This window comes from Podarcis filfolensis (genome assembly GCF_964270895.1).
Source record: "Podarcis filfolensis genome assembly, chromosome: 5".
NCBI lineage: Eukaryota > Metazoa > Chordata > Lepidosauria > Squamata > Lacertidae > Podarcis > Podarcis filfolensis.
In genome coordinates, this window is record NC_139608.1 from 62,698,004 (window position 1) to 62,718,859 (window position 20,856).

At 42.4% G+C, this 20,856-nt stretch overlaps 1 protein-coding gene and 1 long non-coding RNA gene across 3 annotated transcripts; one reads left to right on the top strand and one right to left on the bottom strand.

Annotated features, from left to right (window-relative positions):
• The first annotated feature begins 5,808 nt into the window (after nt 1–5,808).
• Nucleotides 5,809–19,537, top strand: SLC35G1 (solute carrier family 35 member G1). Of its 2 annotated transcripts, XM_083614159.1 has the most exons (4): nt 5,809–6,144; nt 7,177–7,234; nt 13,244–13,424; nt 15,401–19,537. In XM_083614159.1, exons 1-4 carry the CDS (start codon nt 5,839–5,841, stop codon nt 16,158–16,160), a joined length of 1,305 nt encoding a protein of 434 aa, XP_083470285.1. In that variant the 5' UTR covers nt 5,809–5,838; the 3' UTR covers nt 16,161–19,537. The 2 variants fall into 2 exon arrangements, with proteins under 2 accessions (XP_083470285.1, XP_083470286.1); XM_083614160.1 differs by lacking the exon at nt 7,177–7,234 and having other exon boundaries at nt 5,822–6,144.
• LOC310762783 lies at nt 9,099–12,337 on the bottom strand. The gene is made up of 2 exons (XR_014548169.1): nt 12,074–12,337; nt 9,099–9,542 (listed from the first exon to the last, which is right to left on the bottom strand). It is a non-coding gene; the product is annotated as an uncharacterized lncRNA (long non-coding RNA).
• Nucleotides 19,538–20,856: the final 1,319 nt, after the last annotated feature.

Sequence of the window (20,856 nt, forward strand, 5' to 3'; positions counted from 1 at the left end):
GGTCAGCTCCCGTGTGCCGTGCTAAACCAGCGTGGAGCAGAGCGGGGACCACCTTCCGTGACACTGGCAGGATTCCCATTGCCTGCAGGAAGCTCCATGCCGGAAATAGTGTTTGCACACGTGTGTGTGCGCGCACTCTGGCCCACCACGGCGTCTGCGGGACAGTGAACCGGCCCAAGCCACAAAAACTTTGCCGACCCTGCACTAAGCAGCCCAATGAGAACTGAGTATGCTCAGTGGCAATAGAACACTATTGCTGTATGTGGAGGATGAATGGAATTAAACCAGAACACCAGAGTTTGTTGCAGATCCAGCTCTATATACAGTGGTACCTAGGGTTAAGAACTTAATTCGTTCTGAAGGTCCGTTCTTAACCTGAAACTGTTCTTAACCTGAAGCACCACTTTAGCTAATGGGGCCTCCCACTGCTGCTGCTGCTGCTGCACCGCCACACCACGATTTCTGTTCTCATCCTGAAGCAAAGCTCTTAACCCGAGGTACTATTTCTGGGTTAACGGAGTCTGTAACCTGAAGCGTCTGTAACCCGAAGTGTCTGTAACCCGAGGTACCACTGTACTAATAGTGACCTCAATTTTCTGAGTGCCAGTCTTTTTAGAAGCAATATGACAAAACATTAGTTATCAGCAGACTTAGGGGAACCATGAGGCTTTTCAGAAGTACAAAAGTATTTACAGGGATTGGGGGAAGCTTCCCAAGGGAAAAAAATCAAATGAGTCCAGTGATAATTGGTATGCTCAGTGGGCATCTATTGCTTATTATTGGAAAACCAGAAAACCAGAGGGAGGGGAAATGGAGTGGTTGGATTCCACATGGCAACATTTTGTTACAGGTCCAACTTGTAAAATTAGTTGGGTGCAGCACTCCCCCCCCCCCCCTTTTTATTATAAAATATATTTTATGTTAATTTGTCATTAGAGTAAATATTTGTTTGTAAAAAGCACATCTACATTTTCTGAAGGTCTAACCGTATTGTCCAAAAAATAGGATCAAAGTGGACAAGTGTTTCTGAACTTTGTGACATGACACATCTTTGGCAGTTTTATTGGCTGCTTGGCCAGTATGAAATTGGATGCTTTGCATATCTTGGCAAAAACAAGCACAGCCCTGAAATGGCTCAGCCCTTTTCACATTAGCCTAGGCTTATGAAATAGATCCTATTCCTCAAGAGCACAGTACCTGGTGTCAGCAGAAGCAACCCAATATTTTTTAGAAGACTGCAGTTCGATAGACACTTACCTGGGAGGAAGCTCCATTGGGGCTTACATCTGAGTAGATGTGCTGGACATTACCTCCTAAGTAATAACAAGGTTATAAAGTAAATATGTTATTGTCTTTTTATAGGTATGCATAATTAAAATTACGATGTCTAGAAAATGGAAGTTTATGTTTCTTTTGAAACTATTTCTCTCTCTTTGTCAGAGCAAAAGGGATACCTACCCTTAAAAATAAAAGATCTAGTATTTTAGAGTGTGATTAGGCAGCAGTATGCCCCCTTTTCAAGAACAAAAACAAAAAAAATCAACATAGCATCAAAGATAGGAATACATGTGCTTTCTAACTCATGTCTTATTTTGTGTTGAAAGTTTACAATGAATATGCAACTTTAGGCTGCCTGGGTTAGGGGAACTGGAATACAGCAACCCTACTAATGTAATACCCTTTATTTAAAAGTGATCTAGAGGGCAGTGCATGAAATTATAAATACCTAATGTATGTCCTTGGATAGTTTTGAGGCAACATTATTAAAACAGAATTATTAAACAAATATGCCTTGCTGCCCAAAAAATCAGCACAATTTCTCCTGAGAGGTGTCCTGCTTCATTAAACATTTCAATTCCCCTGAGTTTGTCAACAAACATGTAGATGGGAGTAACATCTACCAAAAATACAAATTTCCATCAGTTTTAAACCAGTTTTCCTCTCATGGCATTCCTCCTGCCCCAAAGAATCCTGTAATTTGATGAGAGTGTTGAGAATACTCTGTTAATAATCCCTAGTCCCCTCTCATAGTTATCATCTCAGACTTCCCTAGGAAGTGGAAGACTATTGTAATGTGTTTGTGGGGGTAGTTTGAAAAAATTCTCAAGGACACCCTCCATGGACTATAAAAAACAGATTAGAGGATTAGCAAAGGTATAGGAACTGGCCTGGCAAGTTCTTTACTTGTGCATGCTCTTTTGTTATCAGCTCACCTTCCTGAATGAGCAAGAAGATGGAGGATTGCCCATCTTTTTGTTCTCTGCCTGGGCAGGGGGAGAAGGAAAGCTAACCTGCTTTTTGGGTCTTTCTTGAACCTGGGCCCACCTGCAAAGCTAAATACGAGAACATGATATGTTGAAGTGTTAATGCTGCAAGAATTTTGTATTATGCTCAATGTATGCATGTGTAAATAAGTCTTAAATCACACAAATGACAGAAGTTTCCAATAACCATTATTCCAAGAAACCCAAACCTAAGGTATGTGTGGGGACCCCTGAAACCTCTCACCACTGAGGGGTGTAGGTAACACTATTCAGCTAGTTGAAATTGTACTGTTGCTTTGTTTTTAAAATGAGGGGGCAACCCATGGCTTATTTAGTAGAGCATTCGTTTCCCACTCTCCAGCCAAAAAGGCTCCTGCAGCCGCTGACATATAAGCAATTAAAATGAGACTGTGCAGGGGTTGGACTGACAAGCCCTGCACCTTCTAGGTCCCTGATGTCACTGTTCAGAGTACAGACTCAAGGACTTGTTATGGAAATAAAGGGGGGGCACTTATTGGAAATCAGTTTTGTCACCTCTTCCCCCCCAAACCCCAAGACAATGAAGCCAGCCAGCTTTTATTCACAGTCGCATAAGCACTACACTACAGCATGGCCATAAACTTGTACGTTCAACTGCTGAAATATACACACAATGGCCTGCCCAGGCCATAGGCCTGCCCATATTCAGCAATATCAAGTTACAGTATAGGAAAACTGGAGCTATTAACAGTAATCCTTCTAGTTGGTTAATTGGCCACTTCCATGCACATGACGTGTGATGCTAATTATTTCCTGTGAAATAATCAGAGGCAGCTACAGGAGAGCTATGAGATTAAGGGGAGGGTCAGATGCCTTGTCAATCCCAGCAGGTATATAAGAGGACGACCAGGCCTGCCCAGGCCATAGGCAAAAGTTTTTCAGTGTTAATTTTATTCATTTTTTAAAAACACCATGGTATTTAACAATAATATCTTATGTCCTTTAGAGGAGAAATTGTGAATTGTAGAATTTTAAATACCCATTATCATCCTTGGCTTCACTTGATTTTGTTTATAATACTCTTCCATTTTCTTCTAGTTGTGAGGGTGGGGGATGGGGAGGGGCCTCACCAGTAGAGTAGCCTAGGGCCTCTTTTCATCTAAATCCGGCCCTGCTTAAACTGCATAAATACCGTAATACAACTAGTTTTTATGTATACTCATAATACTGAGCAATCAGACCTGCTGTTTAGCAAACAGCACAATAAAGTACTGGTAAATAGCTGATTGCCTCCCACAGGAACTTTTGTTTCCCCAGTAACTGGATTAGTGCACCTAACATTTTATAATTTCCTATTTGGGTTTCCACCCCTGTGCAAGGAGCTATATCAGCACCTCCCCCCCATCCCTTACGTGACTGGATTCCTCTGTTGAGGCGCACAGAGGAGCCTGGCTGCCCAGTGCAGTGTCGCCAGTGTTAAGTTGTGGGTGAACATATCAGACGACACAGCGATTCTTCAAACAGCTCTTGTTTATTCAGAGGCCAGAACAGAACTGAACTGAAGAGCTCAGTCAGCCTGCTTATATAGAGTTCCAGTACGTTACTGTAGCAACTTTCTAAAACTATCCAATCACTGAACGTCACTTTTGATCCTTCATTTGCATACAAACTATCCAATCACTGAATGTCACTTTTGATCCTTCATTTGCATAACTATCTACAGTATCCCCCTGCAGGCCCAGGGTGAGAACTTCAGTACATAACAGGGAGCTTGCAAATGGGCAGGTGGGATCCTAGCCACTCAAAACCAGAGTGGAGGAGTGTGCCTTCTGCGCTCCCCAGGACCTCTGTCCTTGGCAGCAGCCAGCCTAGCTAACTCCTAGGTATGCCCCTGTCCCTGTGTTGCAAACCTTAAGAGCAGGGGTCAGCAAACATTTTCAGCAGGGGACCTATCCACTGTCCCTCAGAACTTGCGGGGGCGGCAGACTATATTTTGAAAAAAATAATAATGAACTAATTCCTATGCCCCACAAATTACCCAGAGATGCATTTTAAATAAAAGGACACATTCAACTCATGTAAAAACACGCTGATTCCCGGACTGTCCACAGGCCGGATTGAGAAGGTGATTGGGCCAGATCCGGCCCCCGGGCCTTAGTTTGCCTACCCATGCTCAAGAGCTAACTTCCCAAAGATTAGCTACATACTTGGCTGTTCCACAACAAATCTTTACAATGTGCCAAAACGCAGGGACTACTGGACAAGAATATAAGCGCTCCTAAGAGGTGGTCGCTTCCTATGGATCCCCCCGTTCCTATTACTGCATATTTCTGATGACAGCCAGGCTTGACTGAGCAGCTTTCCTGATATAGCTGCTGCACAAAGCCAAGGCCAGTCAGAAACAGTTCCAAGGCCTGTACAGTCATACCTCGGGTTGAATGCACTTCGGGTTGAGCACATTCGAGTTGCGCTCCGTGGCAACCCGGAAGTAACGGAGCGCGTTACTTCCAGGTTTCGCCGCTTGCGCATGCGCAGACGCCCAAAATGATGTCACGCACATGTGCAGAAGCGGCAAAAAGCGACGCGTGCATGCGCAGATGTGCTGTCACTAGTTACGTTTGCTTCTAGATGTGAACGGGGCTCCGCCGGTTTGAAGGGTTCGAAAAATGGCTTATACTTGGAGGGAGGTGGTGGTCTGCTTTTCAAAATGCATCACTGAGCATGCTCAAGCCCAGGGCCGGATTTAGGTTTGATGAGTCCCTAAACTCCTGAAGGTAATGGGGCCCTTTATATGTCCATCTGCCCTTTGTCAACAACAAATTGTCACTGTTTTTTGTGTTGAATATATGTTATATGGTAATTTCTGGAACTAATAGGTATCTAAAGCCATTTGCCACTGTTGCTGTATGTAGGTTTTACTTTATAATAATCTTATATTTTGGAAATGCAAATAACCCACCCATTGCTTCCCGGGAACAAATACTTTAAATAATAATAAATAACAACATATACATGCACACCACACATGGTGTTCAAAGCGCTTCACACGTTATTTCATACCTCCTTACAATTCTTTTTAAAGCAAGTTGGCTATTAGTATGTATCTCATTACTTATTTTATTTTATTTATTTATTGAATTTATATTCCGCCCTATACCTGGAGGTCTTAAGAGGACTGAGGTGGCTTGCCTAAGGTCACCTACTGAGATAAGGGCAGAAGCGAGACTTAAACCGCAGGAAGCCTAGCTTCTCTTGGCTAACCACACGAAGGAATATTTCGGTAATCCAGGAACAACCTCAACACATGATTTCTGGCATGAGTTTCTCCCTCCACCAAAATATTATTTGAGGGGACGCTCGGGAAGAGCTGTATTTATCGCGCGGCTCTCGGTAGAGCGGGGGAAATGGGGCAGAGGGGGCTTCGCGCCGCGGCCTGACGGAGCCTTCGCGGCTGCCACCTTCCCCGCGGAGGTCGCAGCAGTTCACGCCGGGACATGTAAACATCCCCCTCGGCGGGGAAGCAGGCCGCCCGGCCGGCGCAGAGCAGGCAGGCAGGCAGGCAGGCAAGCCGGCGGGGGGCGGCGTCACGGCCGGCATGCCGCGCACGCGCACCGAAGTTGCCGGCTCCTCGCCGGACAGAGCCGGCGAGCAGTTTGTGGCGAAGCCGGAGCCGGAGGAGCGGTCCTCATGGTGCAGCGCCAGGGCGGCGAGGAGGATGCTGGCGGAGGAGAAGGAGGGCGGTGGGAGGCAGAAGATCCCCCTCCTCCCGGGGGCCACGACAGGAACGGCGAGGATGGCGGGCTGTGCCAGGTGCACGACCTGGAAGCGGCAGCGGGCTCTGCCAGCCTCGGCGACGGCGGCTGCTTCCGAGGAAGTTTCCCTTGGAGACGCGGGACGCCCGGTGGGTGAGGGCAGGCGGGGCGGGGAGAGAGGAGGCTGGCGAGCCGGCAGCAGGCAGGGCGAGGAGGCGCAACGCCGCACGCCTTGCGCGCCTCTTCTCGGCCTCGGGCGGAGGCTCAGACCGGCGGGCGTCTCAGTGCCTTGGTGCGCCCTAGGGTGAGCCGGCGCTCCCTCGCCGCTTGGCCTCGTGGCAAGGCCGGCTGCATCTTGCCTCTCTCCACGCGAGGTGCCCGCGAGCTGCGCCTTTTAGGCTCTGCCCGAATCCTTGGCAACCTTGAATACATCCGATTAAGGTAGTCACAACAACAACAGCAACAACAACAACTCTTGTTCTCTCTCGGCCCTCCTCGGTTCTTGTGATTTGTGGTTCTGTTTATATAAAGTGCCATGCACGTGCGGCCCTCTTTCAAAAAAAAGGGCATGTTTTGGGATTCCGTTTCACCTTTGTTTTAAAACTTTTAAGAGTTAGGGCGCATGGGCTTAACCTAGAATTTCCCAGCGCCTTTCAAGGCAGGTTAGCGCTTTTACTGAACACATCATGGTGGCAAGTTGAAAAGGTAAAGAGAAACCTTTCCCATCGCTGGTCTCTAACACCTTTGCCCTCCTAAGATCACTTAGCACAGGTTATCTATTCCTTAATAAGCTTTACTTTTCTTCCAGTTTTTAAAATCCTGTGCTTATGTGTAAAAATCGATGTGTATGATATTGAGTAAGGAATTGGGGAATTGCATTTTAATTATTATAGAGTACTAGGGGCTGTGTCTCTGCTTTCTCTGGTCGCAACTTCCCCATCATTTGATTTTGTATTTTAATGTATTATATATTTGGTGTTAGCTGCCCTGAGCCCAGTTCTGGCCAGGGAGGGAGGGGTATAAATACTATTATTATTATTATTATTATTATTATTATTATTCCCCCACATTTTAAGATAGAACTTCCCCTTCCTCGTATAAGGACAAGCTTGCTTTTCACCTTCCCAACCCCATTTCTCCCTTCTCGCTGTACTTAGACTTCTCCTTCTTCCATTCCTCAGCTGCCTCATGTGAGAGAGATAAAGGATGCGGAACCCTCACATATTCCATTGTATGAAGGTACTTCATTCAAACCTCTGCTGTTGTTTAAAACCACAATTTCCCTCTTCCTTCCATCCCTGCTTTACTCTGACTTCTGCCACTATTTGAAATCACCAATTCCCCCCTCTCAGTATCCCTCTCTTCTCTCTCCCATGCCATGGCCACTGCTGTTGTGCAACCTGCCTTCTCTTTAGCTCCCCTACTGCACCCTGACTTCATGTAAATCCAGGGTTGGTTGTGATGGGGTACAACAAATCCACCAAAGTGGGATGCGCGTGTAGATAGCCTGACGTTTTTATGTATATAGGAAGATATGTAGCTTGTGTATGAAAACACAAGGGTGGTTATATTTTGTAAAGGGGTAACTAAACTATTGGTGGTCCTATACTATGTCTCTCTCTCTCTCTTGACCTGAAGTACTGTAGTATGAAATATATTCTGCAACAAAGGATATTTTGTTCTACAGCATAATTTGTACTTGCAGCCTCTCTTGCTAACGTACACAATAATTACATCAACATATGTAACTATCATGTTTAATCAGGCTGGCAATGGAAAAGCCATCTAATATTGTTTATTTTAATCATACATTGAAAAGCTATGTTAATATTTAATTATAAAATTATCTACCCCTTGGAGCCATAAGGGAGGCACTCAGAACATAACCATTTTTGTTTTAAAGAGTGGTGATTTGTCAACCTAGCATTTTGTGAGCTGCTAGTAACAGTGCTTTCAGCAAGAGCGATCATAGTTTGTAGGATTAAGCTTGCGGAGAAATCTGCTATGTAGAAGTTTTATTCCAAGTTTATACGAGTTGGCGAGATGTTACAAAGCAAAGGGTTGTCCAGAGACCTAGATAACACATGAACTATTTTGTTTCCCCCCTGCTGCCGCCACAACCACTTTTCCAAATCAAGAGAGTCTTTAATATTATTTTGCATTTCTAGTGGTAAGTTCCTATGACAGTCAGAGACACTGGTCTTGCACACAGTGTTTTGAAGCGTCTGTCAATAATGTAAAGGATTAGACAAATTCAGGGAGGTAAAGGCTATCAGTGACTATAAGTCAGGATGGCTATACTCTTTTTCCATAGTTGGAGGCAATGTTTTTGAATACCAGTTGCTGGAAACTGCAGGAGAGGAGAGTGCTGTTGTGTTTAGGTCCGACTTACAGGTTTCCCATAGGCATCAGGTTGGCCACCGTGACCACAGGATGCTGGACTAAATGGGCCACTGGCCTGATCCAGCATGGGCGTTGATACATTCTGGAAGCTGTTGAGTAGGTTGTAGGATCATCCCATTTTGGGGACCTACTTGTTTTGGATGTTGTCTGGATTGTGCCACTTCAAACTTCAGGTGGATGAGGATTCGTGTGGTTGAATGCTCCTCCATATAGAATACCTATTTATTGTAATTTCAGTTCTCCATTTTAATCCTTCTCTTGAGAGCGGAGCTAGCCATAAAACAGCATTAGGCAAATGGAATACTGATAGAATAACACTGTGTCTTAAAACTTCATATACCCAGCAGACATATTGTGGGTGTCACTGTTTGCTGTGCTTTGGCACTGAACACCTTTTTGTCAGTGCTGAATGGAAACCTACTGTGCTTTGAGAACATAGGGACATGGGAAGCTGCTTTATACAAAGTCAGACCATTGATCCATCTAGCTCAGTATTGTTGACACTGACTGGCAGCAGTTCCCCCGGGGTTTCAGCAGGCATATTTCCCAGATCTACCTAGAGGCACCTTTGCATGCAAGATATGTGCTCTGCCAATGAGTTGGAGCCATTCGCCAAGAAAGCGCTTGAAGAAGAGAGGAATGTTATCTTATTCTGTTCTTAAAGTTTACATTGAAAGTACAGATGCTCTAAAACCTATAATATTTTTCTTTCTTTTTAATTGCAGTAAGAAGGTCATTTGTTTCTACAGTGTTTGCTTTGCTAGTCTGGAATACCAGCCCAGCTTTAAAAAAAAAAAAAAAGAAAGAGAAAGAAAGTACAATTGACTATGATACCTTCCCTTCATAATATGAAAGTTTGGTGTTTTGTTAATAATGCAGAGGTTCGCTTTTCCAGCATCCCTAAACATCCTTTTATACAGCAACAACTTCAGAGAATTAGTGTCATATACGAAGTCTGTGCAGAAGTCTGGCACTTTTATCTTTTAGGCAATCAAAGTAGACTACTACACCGAAACTTGATATTTTGTTCTTATTCTTCACTCTGTAGATCAGCATGGCTTTTTTTCCTTCTTCAGCTTCAGTCCATTCTGAGTCTCCTTGTTTTAATCCAATATTTCAGACAAAAATTTCCATTAATGTGGGTCTGTATTGGACAAGAAGAGCAAATTGGGGCAATAATGTAATTAAGGGATCAAATCTATATGGGTCTGTATTGGCTAATGTTGTGAAGCTCTGCCAACAGCTACACTGTAGGTTTGGAGAGAGAATGGCACGTTTGTTCTTCTAATAACACTTTAGATTAAAACCCATTATGATTAAACAGAGATGTGTGTGCTTTACCTCAAGCAATAATATACCTTGAGATTTAGCATCCTTTGAAAGCTATTTTTTCTGTTCCAATATGTCACAGAGGCCCCTGCCCTGGAGCTTTTCTGAAAGAGAGTGGGCAGCCCTGCTTAGTTCATTGTTATTGGAGTTTGCTTATATATCTGCCATAGATGATCTTTTGAAACCAACCCCCCCCCCCCAAATGTGTTCTTCAGATTTTGCCTCTTCCTGCACAGGTGTCTCCCCACTTGTGCACAATCAGCACATGCCCTCCCACTGACACGCGCACCATGTGCAGTGCCGAAAGGGGGTTGGGTAGGGGCAGAACGGGGGAATCCTCACTTACACATATCCCAGTGAAGCGTGTGGTGGCCAGGAACAGAATCCTCACATAACTGGGGATTCTCCTGTATTAAGGCTGCAGTCTTATTAAACACACTTACATGGGAGTAAGGGCCATTCATCCCAGTGGGATTTAAATCTGAATAGACTTGCATAAGATTATGCACAAATTAGCAGCCCAGGTGTTCTTTGTTACTCACTACTACCCAGGTGCTTCAGATACTGGTCTGATAGAAAGCCAGTGAAATGCAGTGAAAGTTAAACCCATGTAGATATAACTTTCATTTCATTTCATTTATTGGTTGCCTTTCCACTTCAACAGTATGTGGTCACATTAAATCACTATATTAAGAACTTCTGGGGATTTTGAAGACAAATGTGTTGTGAAGAACCTATACGTTGTACCAAGTTTGCCCGTGGCAGTCTAGAATTTTGGAGTAGACTGAAAACAAAGAGAAAGTTCTGAACATGAGCTAGAACTGGCGTTTAGGAATATATGGAGGTGAAGGAGGACATCTCCACAGATAAACAGGAAGAAAAAGGGCTAGAAAATGAAAGGGGTTTTTGAGATAGATTAGGAAAATAGGAAGAAAATCTGAGATAGGGAGATTGCGAGAGGAGATGGTGGATTTCGCAAGATGAGAATATGCAACGTCATAGGATGAACCCCAAGCTATCTGTATTGATTTCAGTTGATTTTTTAAAATAGCTTGGTTGGATCCTTTTTACATCCTGTTGCTACATGATCCAGTGTTGTAATCTTGTGGCCAAGTCTCCAGAAAGCTGTTAGCAACACTTCTGAGTAAACTGGAATTTTAAATATGCTTTAGTACAGCCTTCACCAACCTAGTGTCCTCCAGATGTTTTGGACTACAACTCCCATCAACACAGCTGACTGGGGCTGATGGGAGTTGTAGTCCAAAGCATCTCGAGGGCACCAGGTAGGTGAAGACTGCTTTAGTATGTAAGAATATAGGAAGAGTTATGCCATAACAGACCCATTGCGTATAAGGATGGAAGGATTGTTGGTTTCAGTTCTCTCAGTTCTCTACATTTCTATAGCAATTTGTGAAAATTCTTTTTTAAAATCCTCTTGAAAATTCTTCAGCATTTAGTGTGAATTTTTCCTGACACATTTTTATGTGCACTTTTGACTAGTGAGCACATTTTTGCAATCAATTTCTCCTATTGTTATGAATTTTTGCATGTTATTTTCACTAATATATTCATTTGTATGCACACTTTCCCCCCTAATATATGCATAAGCATTCTTTGGTTGGAGAACTACACAGCAAATTCTGGATGAGTGTGAATTTTGGAGGATGCCAATGTTTTGATTCTTTCATTGTTTTAGGAAGTGCGAATTTGATACAGTTTGCCTTTAGATGCAAATTGAACCAAATTTCTCCCCTTCTGCTCCATGGAATGCCTCCAGAGAATTCCATAAGTAGATTCCTCTTCTAGGACAAAACGAGGAAAGTGTTGTGTTAAGTGGGAAACTTAACCAGATGTCTTTTAGATTCAAAATAATCGGCTAAAAGTAGAAGTGCTCAGATTTTATTCCCAGGAATTGATTTTATCGAGAAGAGAGTTGTTTGCACCTTCATGCAGGCAGGCTGGTAAAAGGACCCTGTCTACTTAACCGTGGTAAAACCCATGTCCAACTCCTCATACCAAATAAAAAAATACTTTCCAGTAGCACCTTAGAGACCAACTAAGTTTGTTATTGGTGTGAGCAGGCTTCCTCAGACTCGGCCCTCCAGATGTTTTTGGCCTACAATTCCCATGATCCCTAGCTTGCAGGACCAGTGGTCAGGGACGATGAGAATTGTTGTCTCAAAACATCTGGAGGGCCGAGTTTGAGGAAGCCTGGGTATGAGCTTTTAGTTGGTCTCTAAGGTGCTACTGCAAAGATTTTTTTTATTTAGTTTTGACTACGGCAGACCAACACGGCTACCTACCTGTAACTACTCATACCAAGTACATTCTCACATTAAGCCTAACCTCAGTGTGTCCAGCGCTTGGAGATTTCAGCCCTTTCAAAACAGAGAGACAGCTGCTGCTCAGAAGTTGACTTTAGCAGTTGAAATCCTGGGACCAAGGCAGCCAAAGCATGTCTGTGCATATTCTGTCACCTTGGATTCACAGCAGTTGAATGTTAGAAAACATTGATTCTCAGCTTCCAGGTTGCTTATCAGCTTCCAGGTTGTGATTCCAAGTTGCTTAGCAACCGACAGAAATGCCCTGCCAAACCACTGCTTTCTTCTGAAGATAACTCTGTTGCCTCTCTAATCTTCTTAGATGGTATCCCTACACAGCTAACAGTTCCAGGATTCAAGGTTCTTTTTTATATTATTTTTTTAACAAAACAGCATTATATTTGTTTTGGATATAAATGTGGGAAAGAAACTCTGGTGGCATTCTACCACCTCTACCCAGAGTTATGTTCATATTATTGGGATACTAGAGTTAAGATATTTGCACAACAGGATAACTTCTTCTAAGTAGCCAGCTCATTGTAAAATAATAGGGTATCACACTGTATATATAATGAAACAAGTAGAATTAACCATTTTTAGTGGGTGTAAGTTATATCTTTATTCATTACAGTTAAATAAGAAAACTAATATTTTACATTTGCTTTAAAAACTCAAGATTTTTCCTAATACAAATAAGATGTAAGGTTGGTTTCTTAAGTATTACCCAACAATGCTTGGGAAAACACTGGGATAGATGCTTGAGCCTGTGGTAATTATCGTTCATACAGCCTCGGGAACACAGGTTAATATTTCTTGATGCTAAAATTTATCAGAATGGTTGGTTGGTCTATGTAATGAATGTGGCAAATGAACCTATTTTGCAAACATTGTGCATGTATTTATACATCCCACTCTGAGGCTACTTTAAAAAAAAAGCAGTTGAAAAAATGCAACATGCAGATAAACAAAGAATTTTTTGTAAGAGTAAAATTACAGTCCATACCATCATGTCAAAAATTTCTGTTAACTTTTTTTAAAAAAATCAACCGTATACCTTCAATTGCACTAAATGTATTTCTTTTGTTTCTTTCCCTCCTCAAAGTAGACATATATTTTTTTAAAGAACCGTTTCAAATTCAGTTGAAGAAATTACAGCTAAATTGTTAATTGCTAACTGGAAACTGTTTTGTTCCAGGAATAAAGGGGAAAAGGACCTGTCCAGGGCTTGGCCTGTTCTATACACTGCTGTCTGCCTTTCTCTTCTCTGTGGCATCTTTATTCCTCAAGAAAATTGAAGGTGTGCATTCAGTGGAAGTCAGTGCCATTAGATGTGTTTTCCAAATGACATTTGTCCTTCCTGGTTTAATATACTACAGGTGAGTATTATGCCTCCTTTGTATGAGGCAAAGCTAAGAAAAAAGGCACTTTGTATTATTAATTATTATTCTTATTGCCATTTATTTATACAGTCAAACCACGAAAGTCGAACGTAATCTGTTCTGGAAGTCTGTTTGACTTCCGAAACGTTCGGAAACCAAAGCACAGCTTCTGATTGGCTCCTACAGCCAATCAGAAACCACAAAAGCCCCTTCCGCCGTTCGGCTTCCAAAAGAACGTTCGAAAACTGGAACACTCCCGGTTTTCAGTTTGTTCAGGAGCCGGAACATTTGACTTCCAAGGTGTTCGGGAGCTGAGGTACAACTGTATACCGCTTTTTGGACCAAGTGTACAGTAAGAATTCAACAAAATGCCATAAATCAGCAAGGGAAACAAAATAAGGAGGGGCAGAGAAAGGCCTTCCCTGGGTGGAAGACTAATGAGCTCACCAACCTTTTCTCCCACACTCTGTGAGGCTAGAGGCCTGAAGAGATTATGAGAAATGCTTATGCAAACAAAAATAACTAAGGCTGCTCTCACCACCCCCCCCCCCATTCTAATTATTCAGGGATTCAAGGCAAGCAGGTAGGTCTTCAATCTGTGGGTCGCAATGCTGCTTCTGCCATTTTGGACTCCAGCTATGGCTAAGCAAACCAAAAGAGCACTGCATGCAGTGTTTGGGCTAGAACACATCATTATGATGGGGCACTCATTTTATCAATTTCAATGAGTGCTGCAAAGTGGCAGGAGAAAGGCAAGAGGAAGATATTTCTAGCCAAATGTATGCCCCGCCTTCCTGTAGCTATGCCAATAGTAAGGGAACTCTCTGGAATGGGGGCTCCATCCACGTTCTGATCTATTCCTGTGGCTTTCTAGACTTCTTGCATAATCGATGTTTGCTGGGGACCAGAATGCAGAAGTGTCTGTTGCAGTGATTAGAATGCAGAAGTGTCTTCAGTTCTCCAGAACAGAAGCCGCAGTGATTCCCTCAAATACCCTAAAATCTAGCCTACAACACACAAACGTAGAGCTCAGCACAGCAGTCTTTGCTTTTATAGTTCACCAGAAAACAAGCTAATAAGCAGATTTTAAGGGTGTGAGGGTGTACAGTGAATATAGTCGTCATCCACTGTAGAGTCACTGGAATACCTGTTATCATTATATCTGGAAAAACAAACATGCCCAGATGCTTCACTGAAATTGTGAGTCTTTTAAAAAAAGAACCCACTGGTTTTCAATAGCTTCTCAGCCTTTTGGCTCAGAACAAGTGTAAAAATCACTGGTTTTCATATAGTTCTAATGCTAAGGTAATGAATTGCCATTTTTAGGATTAATAATGTACCTTTTTAGCACTGTTAGTATAAGTCAAAAGTGAATACTGTATGTGAAAGTGGGTCCCATGGTACAGGTTAGAAGTCAGAGGTGAGTCTTGGGTCTGGACTAGTTGAAGACCATGGAAACTGCCAAAAACATTCTAAAAAGTATAATAAAAATAGGAATACTTAGAATACTGATAGTTGCTCCAAAAATGAAAAGCCCAACAAGCTGCCCCATGCAACTACAAGCTTAAAATTCATAGTCTTCCTGCCACCCAATAAAATGACCCAAAGGAGCCTTTGATAACAACCTTCCCTGATGTCTGCTGGTGCCCTTTCACATGCTGGCTGGCTGGTCTCCATGTGTCCTGGAAATAACAAGTTGTTCCTCAAGTCACGTAGCTGCTGCATCTCAGGCTGCAAGCTACAAACCAAGAGCGGAATGCCAAAGAGTCTTTATAACCATTTGATCAAAATGCATCAAAGTTGGGGACACTATTGGAACGTGAAAGTGTCCTAGTAGTGTCAGTGTTGGAAAAATCATAGTGTTATTTAACATTCTGTGATCTGAAATTCACTGCAAAGTCCTATTGATGCATGAATATGGAAACCTTAAGCCATGAGTTAAATTATACACATCTCTTTTTCTTTCATTTTAGAACAGGATTTCTGGGACCAGAAGGCAAACGACTCGTTCTTTTCTTTCGAGGATTGCTTGGCTCTGGTGCAATGATTCTTCTCTATTATGCTTTCCAAGTGATGCCTCTTGCTGACGCTACAGTCATTACTTTCAGCAGCCCAGTTTTTACGTCACTACTGGCCTGGATATTTCTCAAGGAGAAGTATAGTCCTTGGGATATTCTTTTCACTCTGTTTACAATCACCGGAGTGGTGCTTATTGCAAGACCACCTTTTTTATTTGGATCCAGAGTTGCTGGAATAGAAGAAGAGTACAGAGATCGCCTGAAAGGAACAATAGCAGCTGTTTCAAGTGCCGTAGCTGCCGCGTCAACTTTTGTTATACTAAGGAAGGTGGGGAAATCAGTGCATTATTTTTTGTCCATTTGGTATTATGCAGTAATTGGGTTAATAGTTTGCCTAATAGCACTTTTCGTAATGGGTGAGTGGAGTTTACCCAACTGTGGCATAGATAGATTTCTCTTGGTATTAATTGGAGTGTTGGGTCTAGGTGGCCAAATATTCCTTACAAAAGCACTACAGATAGAGAAAGCTGGTCCTGTTGCTATAATGAAAACGATGGACGTGGTGTTTGCTTTTATCTTCCAAATTCTTTTCCTCAATCATTTGCCTACGTGGTGGACAGTCGGAGGCGCCCTTTGCGTAGTAGCTAGCAGTTCCGGAACGGTCATTCGAAAGTGGCATCAAAACTCGAAAAAAAGTACAGGCAATGAAATTTGACAGGTGGGGGTGTTATTTCACTGCTGAAAGAGAGCAAAGCACTTGAGTATTTATTTTAAATAATTCACCGCCACCTTTCCTTTTCGTGGAGATGGTGCTCCCATGTGCCAACTCTGGCACCAGGCACTTCTCTCTGGCAAAGAGGGAGACTTGCGCCTGCACCGGTAGGGCTGAAGTGTGTGCCCAGTTCATGTTTCAATCTGGTAATGTTCCTGTTTTGTTTTGTTATTTCTACTAGTTGTTGCTTTGGCATAGTTATTTTTCTATATTTTGGTGAAGCAGATCTTAAAATGTATTTATAGCAATATATATCTTTTATATTATTACATTGTGCCTGAGTAGACGGAGCAAAGGCCATATTGGCTGCTACTATTCAGCTGCTACGATTCAAAGAAAAGAAAAGACAATGGCCAAGACAATGGCATGGCACCCATGCTCAGTACTATGCAAAATGTTTTGAATGTCTGTCTGTTTAACTATGCAATTAAAGTAGCACCTACTTGTCAATTTTGCCAGAATTTTGGGTTTAAGGATGGTGGACAGTTTAAGCCCCTATATACTAAGAGTGGGATGCACCAGAAGCTACTGCATTCCAGAGACCCACAATAAGCTGGTACGCTGATGATGCATCAACACTGCCCCATGCCATTGCAAATTACGTTAGTATACATTCTCAGGATTGATGTGTCTATCAACTTAAATCCAAGCATTTTGGCATAAGTGGTTTTTGCCTATCATAATAATTCTGGAACAGTGTTTACATATACTGTAGCAACACAAAACAACAAGCGGCCTGATCTATTGCCCTGGATTTGTCATAGACATCCCATTCACTATAGTGGAGAAGTCAGGGGCAGCAGGTCTTTGCATAGAGATCTTTCTTGGTACAGTCATACCTTGGTGGACGAATGCCTTGCGACTTGAACGTTTTGGCTCCCAAACACCACAAACCCGGAAGTGAGTGTTCTGGTTTGTGAACGTCCTTTGGAACCCAAACATCTGATGTGGCTTCCGCCGCTTCCAATTGGCTGCAGGAGCTTCCTGCAGCCAATTGGAAGCTGCACCTTGGTTTCCGAACGTTTTGGAAGTCAAATGGACTTCCAGAATGGATTCCGTTCGACTTCCGAGGTACCACTGTATTGGTGCAAAAACAGAAAGCCAAGCCTTGCTCAGACATGAAATGACATTGTATTGCAGTGTACACATAATGGATGTGTACAACATAACATGAAAATGTCTGAAATGTATGTATAATCATAAAATGTTCACATGAACTAGAATCTGGATGAATCAGGGTTTTACAACCAACAAGACTTGTTCTGCAGGTGTTGCCTGCACTCACATTTGACTGTGTTAGAGTTGCATTTTTGAGAGCAGCATGTCTGTGTGTAATATGGTCAGCTAAACCACAGAGATGGTATCAGTGTGATCAGCGTTTTGTACCTTTCTTTCTCCTCACTGCTTGTTCATTGCTAACATTTCCTGTTTGGTGTAACCCAAGCCAAGTTCCCATGCATAGTTACATTGGTGTCTTCATCACCAGATATAAAAATAGAACAATGTTCAGGAGATTCCAAATCTCGTCCCTCAGAGCCGGTTTTTCTTTAAAACACAAATGGTGTTGTTTTCATGTAGTTTACCCCTAAACCTGGATGCTACCCCATTTCTATTTTCATTTAGAATTCTGTTATTGAAAAGTCAAGATGGAAACATCAGTAAAACCAAGTACAATATGCAACAGATTAGGCTAGCATTTCCCTGTATGCACCTTATTTTCAGCTAGCTAATGTGAAAAGCATATCATGAAGCATTCATTGAAACACAAATCCAGTCACCCCAGAACTTCCTAGTGTCAATGTACTTTAGTATGTGGATTGTATTTTAGTAAGAGCACCAGACGTCACTTTGATTGCGCACATAATTGTGATAAATAAAATTCCTAATGCATATTCAGTATTCAGAATAAAAACATGTTATACATGTCAGTACTCTCTGAATATACAGTTGTACCTTGGTTTTGGAACAGCTTAGTTCCCGAACGTTTTGGCTCCCAAACACTGCAAACCCAGCAGTGACTGTTCCAGTTTGCTAACTATTTTTGGAAGCCAAACATCCGACGGGGCTTCCGATTGGCTGCTGGAGTTTCTTGCAGCCAATCAGAAGCCGTGCTTTGGTTTCCGAATGTTTTGGTAGTTGAACAGACTTCCGAAATGGATTCCGTTCTACTTCCAAGGTACGACTGTACAGTAAGAATATTGCACAAAGTTGTTGTTAGTCTATAAAAAAACAGCTTAGTCACTTGCACTGCACGGCTTCCTCACTTGCAACTGTGGGGAAGTCTGACCAACGAGCCTGGAAATATTTCCAATACGAGAAACCGCTTCTTTCCAAAGACACAGTCACTGTGAGCCTAGCTAGGTTTTAAAATGATATGACTTCTTTCCTCCGACGAGCTGTTCTTGTTTATTTTCCTAGAGCTCTTTCTCCTTCTTGAGAGGGTAGAAAAAGAGAAGGGAAAGGTCTCTCCAGCCTTCATTGCCTGTTGTGGGTGGAGAATACTTTGGGATGCTAAATAAATACTCAGCTTCTCCCATGAGCAGCTGTCCTATGTAGCCAGACTTCGAAAACAAGTTGCTCCAAAAACTCAGGTGTCTCCTTTGATGCAGTGTGGTGGGCTGTGCTCAGAGCATGGAAAAGGCATGTGCTTAGAAAAATACTTGCATGAATCTAATCAAGTTCTCAAAATCTCTTTCCCCCCATCCCAACTGCCTTTTTGAGCCATGACCTCCTAAGTACTGTTAAATGCTTCCCAGTTCTCTGAACAGGAAGAGGTATAGGGCTAGTATTGCAGATGGAAGTCCCACAGAGTTCAAGGAGGCTTACTCTGGTAAGCAAAGTGCTACATCTATCAGAGCAAGCCAAAATGGGGCCAGGAAGGAGCAAGTTCACTGCCATATCTGAATACCTGCTTCTCAATCCAGCCAGGGCTGAAGGTCAAGGGTATTTTACCCACCAACTCAACCACCCCATTTTTTATTTATTTTTTGCTGCAGCTGATCTTCTTGAGGATTGGGGTCCTTGAGGCATAGGGAGCCAGGAAACTGCCTTGACATCAGTTCAGACATGTTATCCATCTAGTTACCAATGCTGTTTTCTATACATGTCCACATGGAAACAAGCCTTACTGGACTTACTTCCAAGTAAGTGTGCATAAGATTGCAGCCTTAATATTACTTGGAGATGGAGGGAAGAGACATGGACACATGGCAGCCTCATACTCCTCATAGCATGAATATGCTATTCCTGTTCCAGGTGATCAGGAAATCCATTGGACAGGATAGACATGATTTATTTTCATGTAAAAAAAGAAAAGAAAATGTCCATGTTGTCCTCTTTAAGCAATACGGGTAACTTGAATCCATCTCACTGTTTTTGTTTAATCCCAGTTCAGCACACCTCTGGAATTGTTTCAGTTCATGGGATATACAGAAAATTCGTTTATTGTACCTTAAGTATCAGCCATTGTCTGTAAGTATTATGAAGTGGCACTTCCCTAAAGTATGCCTACAGTAGAAATAGAACACTTGATACAAGAGTGTAATGTTTAATTTGCACGCTTAGAGTACTAGACTTTTTTATACTATTGAACAGCCTAATCTTTTAAGAGGACAAATCTCAGGACAAGCCCAAGATGTGTAAAAATCTTCCCAATACAGATTTCACATGCTCATGATTCCTTTTGGCCTGATAGTGTTGACCTGTGAGTGTTATCACACTAAAAATGAATGGATGGATCCCTTATCTTGAACCTCTATGCTTAATTTAGAGTCCTGTTCAGGTTTAACAGATCCCTTCAGGTAAGGTTTGGGTTCTGTTCTCTTTCAAAGGGTTGGTCTGATTTTTGGTTCATATTTGTTTTGATTTCATGAACCCAGCATTTCATCCCATTTATGTGAGTTGAAAGTGTCCTTGCTAATTGAATGACCCAATTATATGCATGCTTATTTAGAAGCAAGACCCACTATATTTAGTGGGACTTAATTGCCAAGTAAGTGCACATAGGCACTTTTACTTGAAAATAAGTACCTCAGTTCCCGAACAGCTCCGTTTTTGAATAATTCAGCTTCTGAACACCAAAATGTTCCAGTTTTTGAATGTTTTGGGGAAGCCGAACGTCTGACGCAGCTTCCGCTGAGTGCAGGAAGCTCTTATGACCAATTGGAAGCCGCGATTCGGTTGTCGAAAGTTTTGGAAGCCGTGCGGGCTCCTGGAACAGATTACGTTCAACAACCAAGGTTTGACTGTATTTAGACAAATGGCACTTTTAAGCTGATTTATTTAGAATCAGGGTGCTACTGTAATGCAGATTTATCTCTGGTACTGCGTTATTAGATACCCTTTGGCTTTTAATTACATTTTCATGATTCTCATAGAAGTAACAGTCATAAAAGGGAACCAAATAACCCACAGGAAGAATAGTACAGCGAGACTTCAACATACACAGGAATTACATTTCACAATTGCGCCCAAAGCCAAAATAGTGTATAGTCAAAACACATTGCGTTCAATGGCAGGTGGGATTGCTAGTCATTTTCCCGGACATCACTCCATTTTCACCCCCCTTAAAAAATATTGATTGCCAAGCGCATAAAGCAAAATGTGCACGTAAGGCTTACTGTACTATAGCAAAGCAACA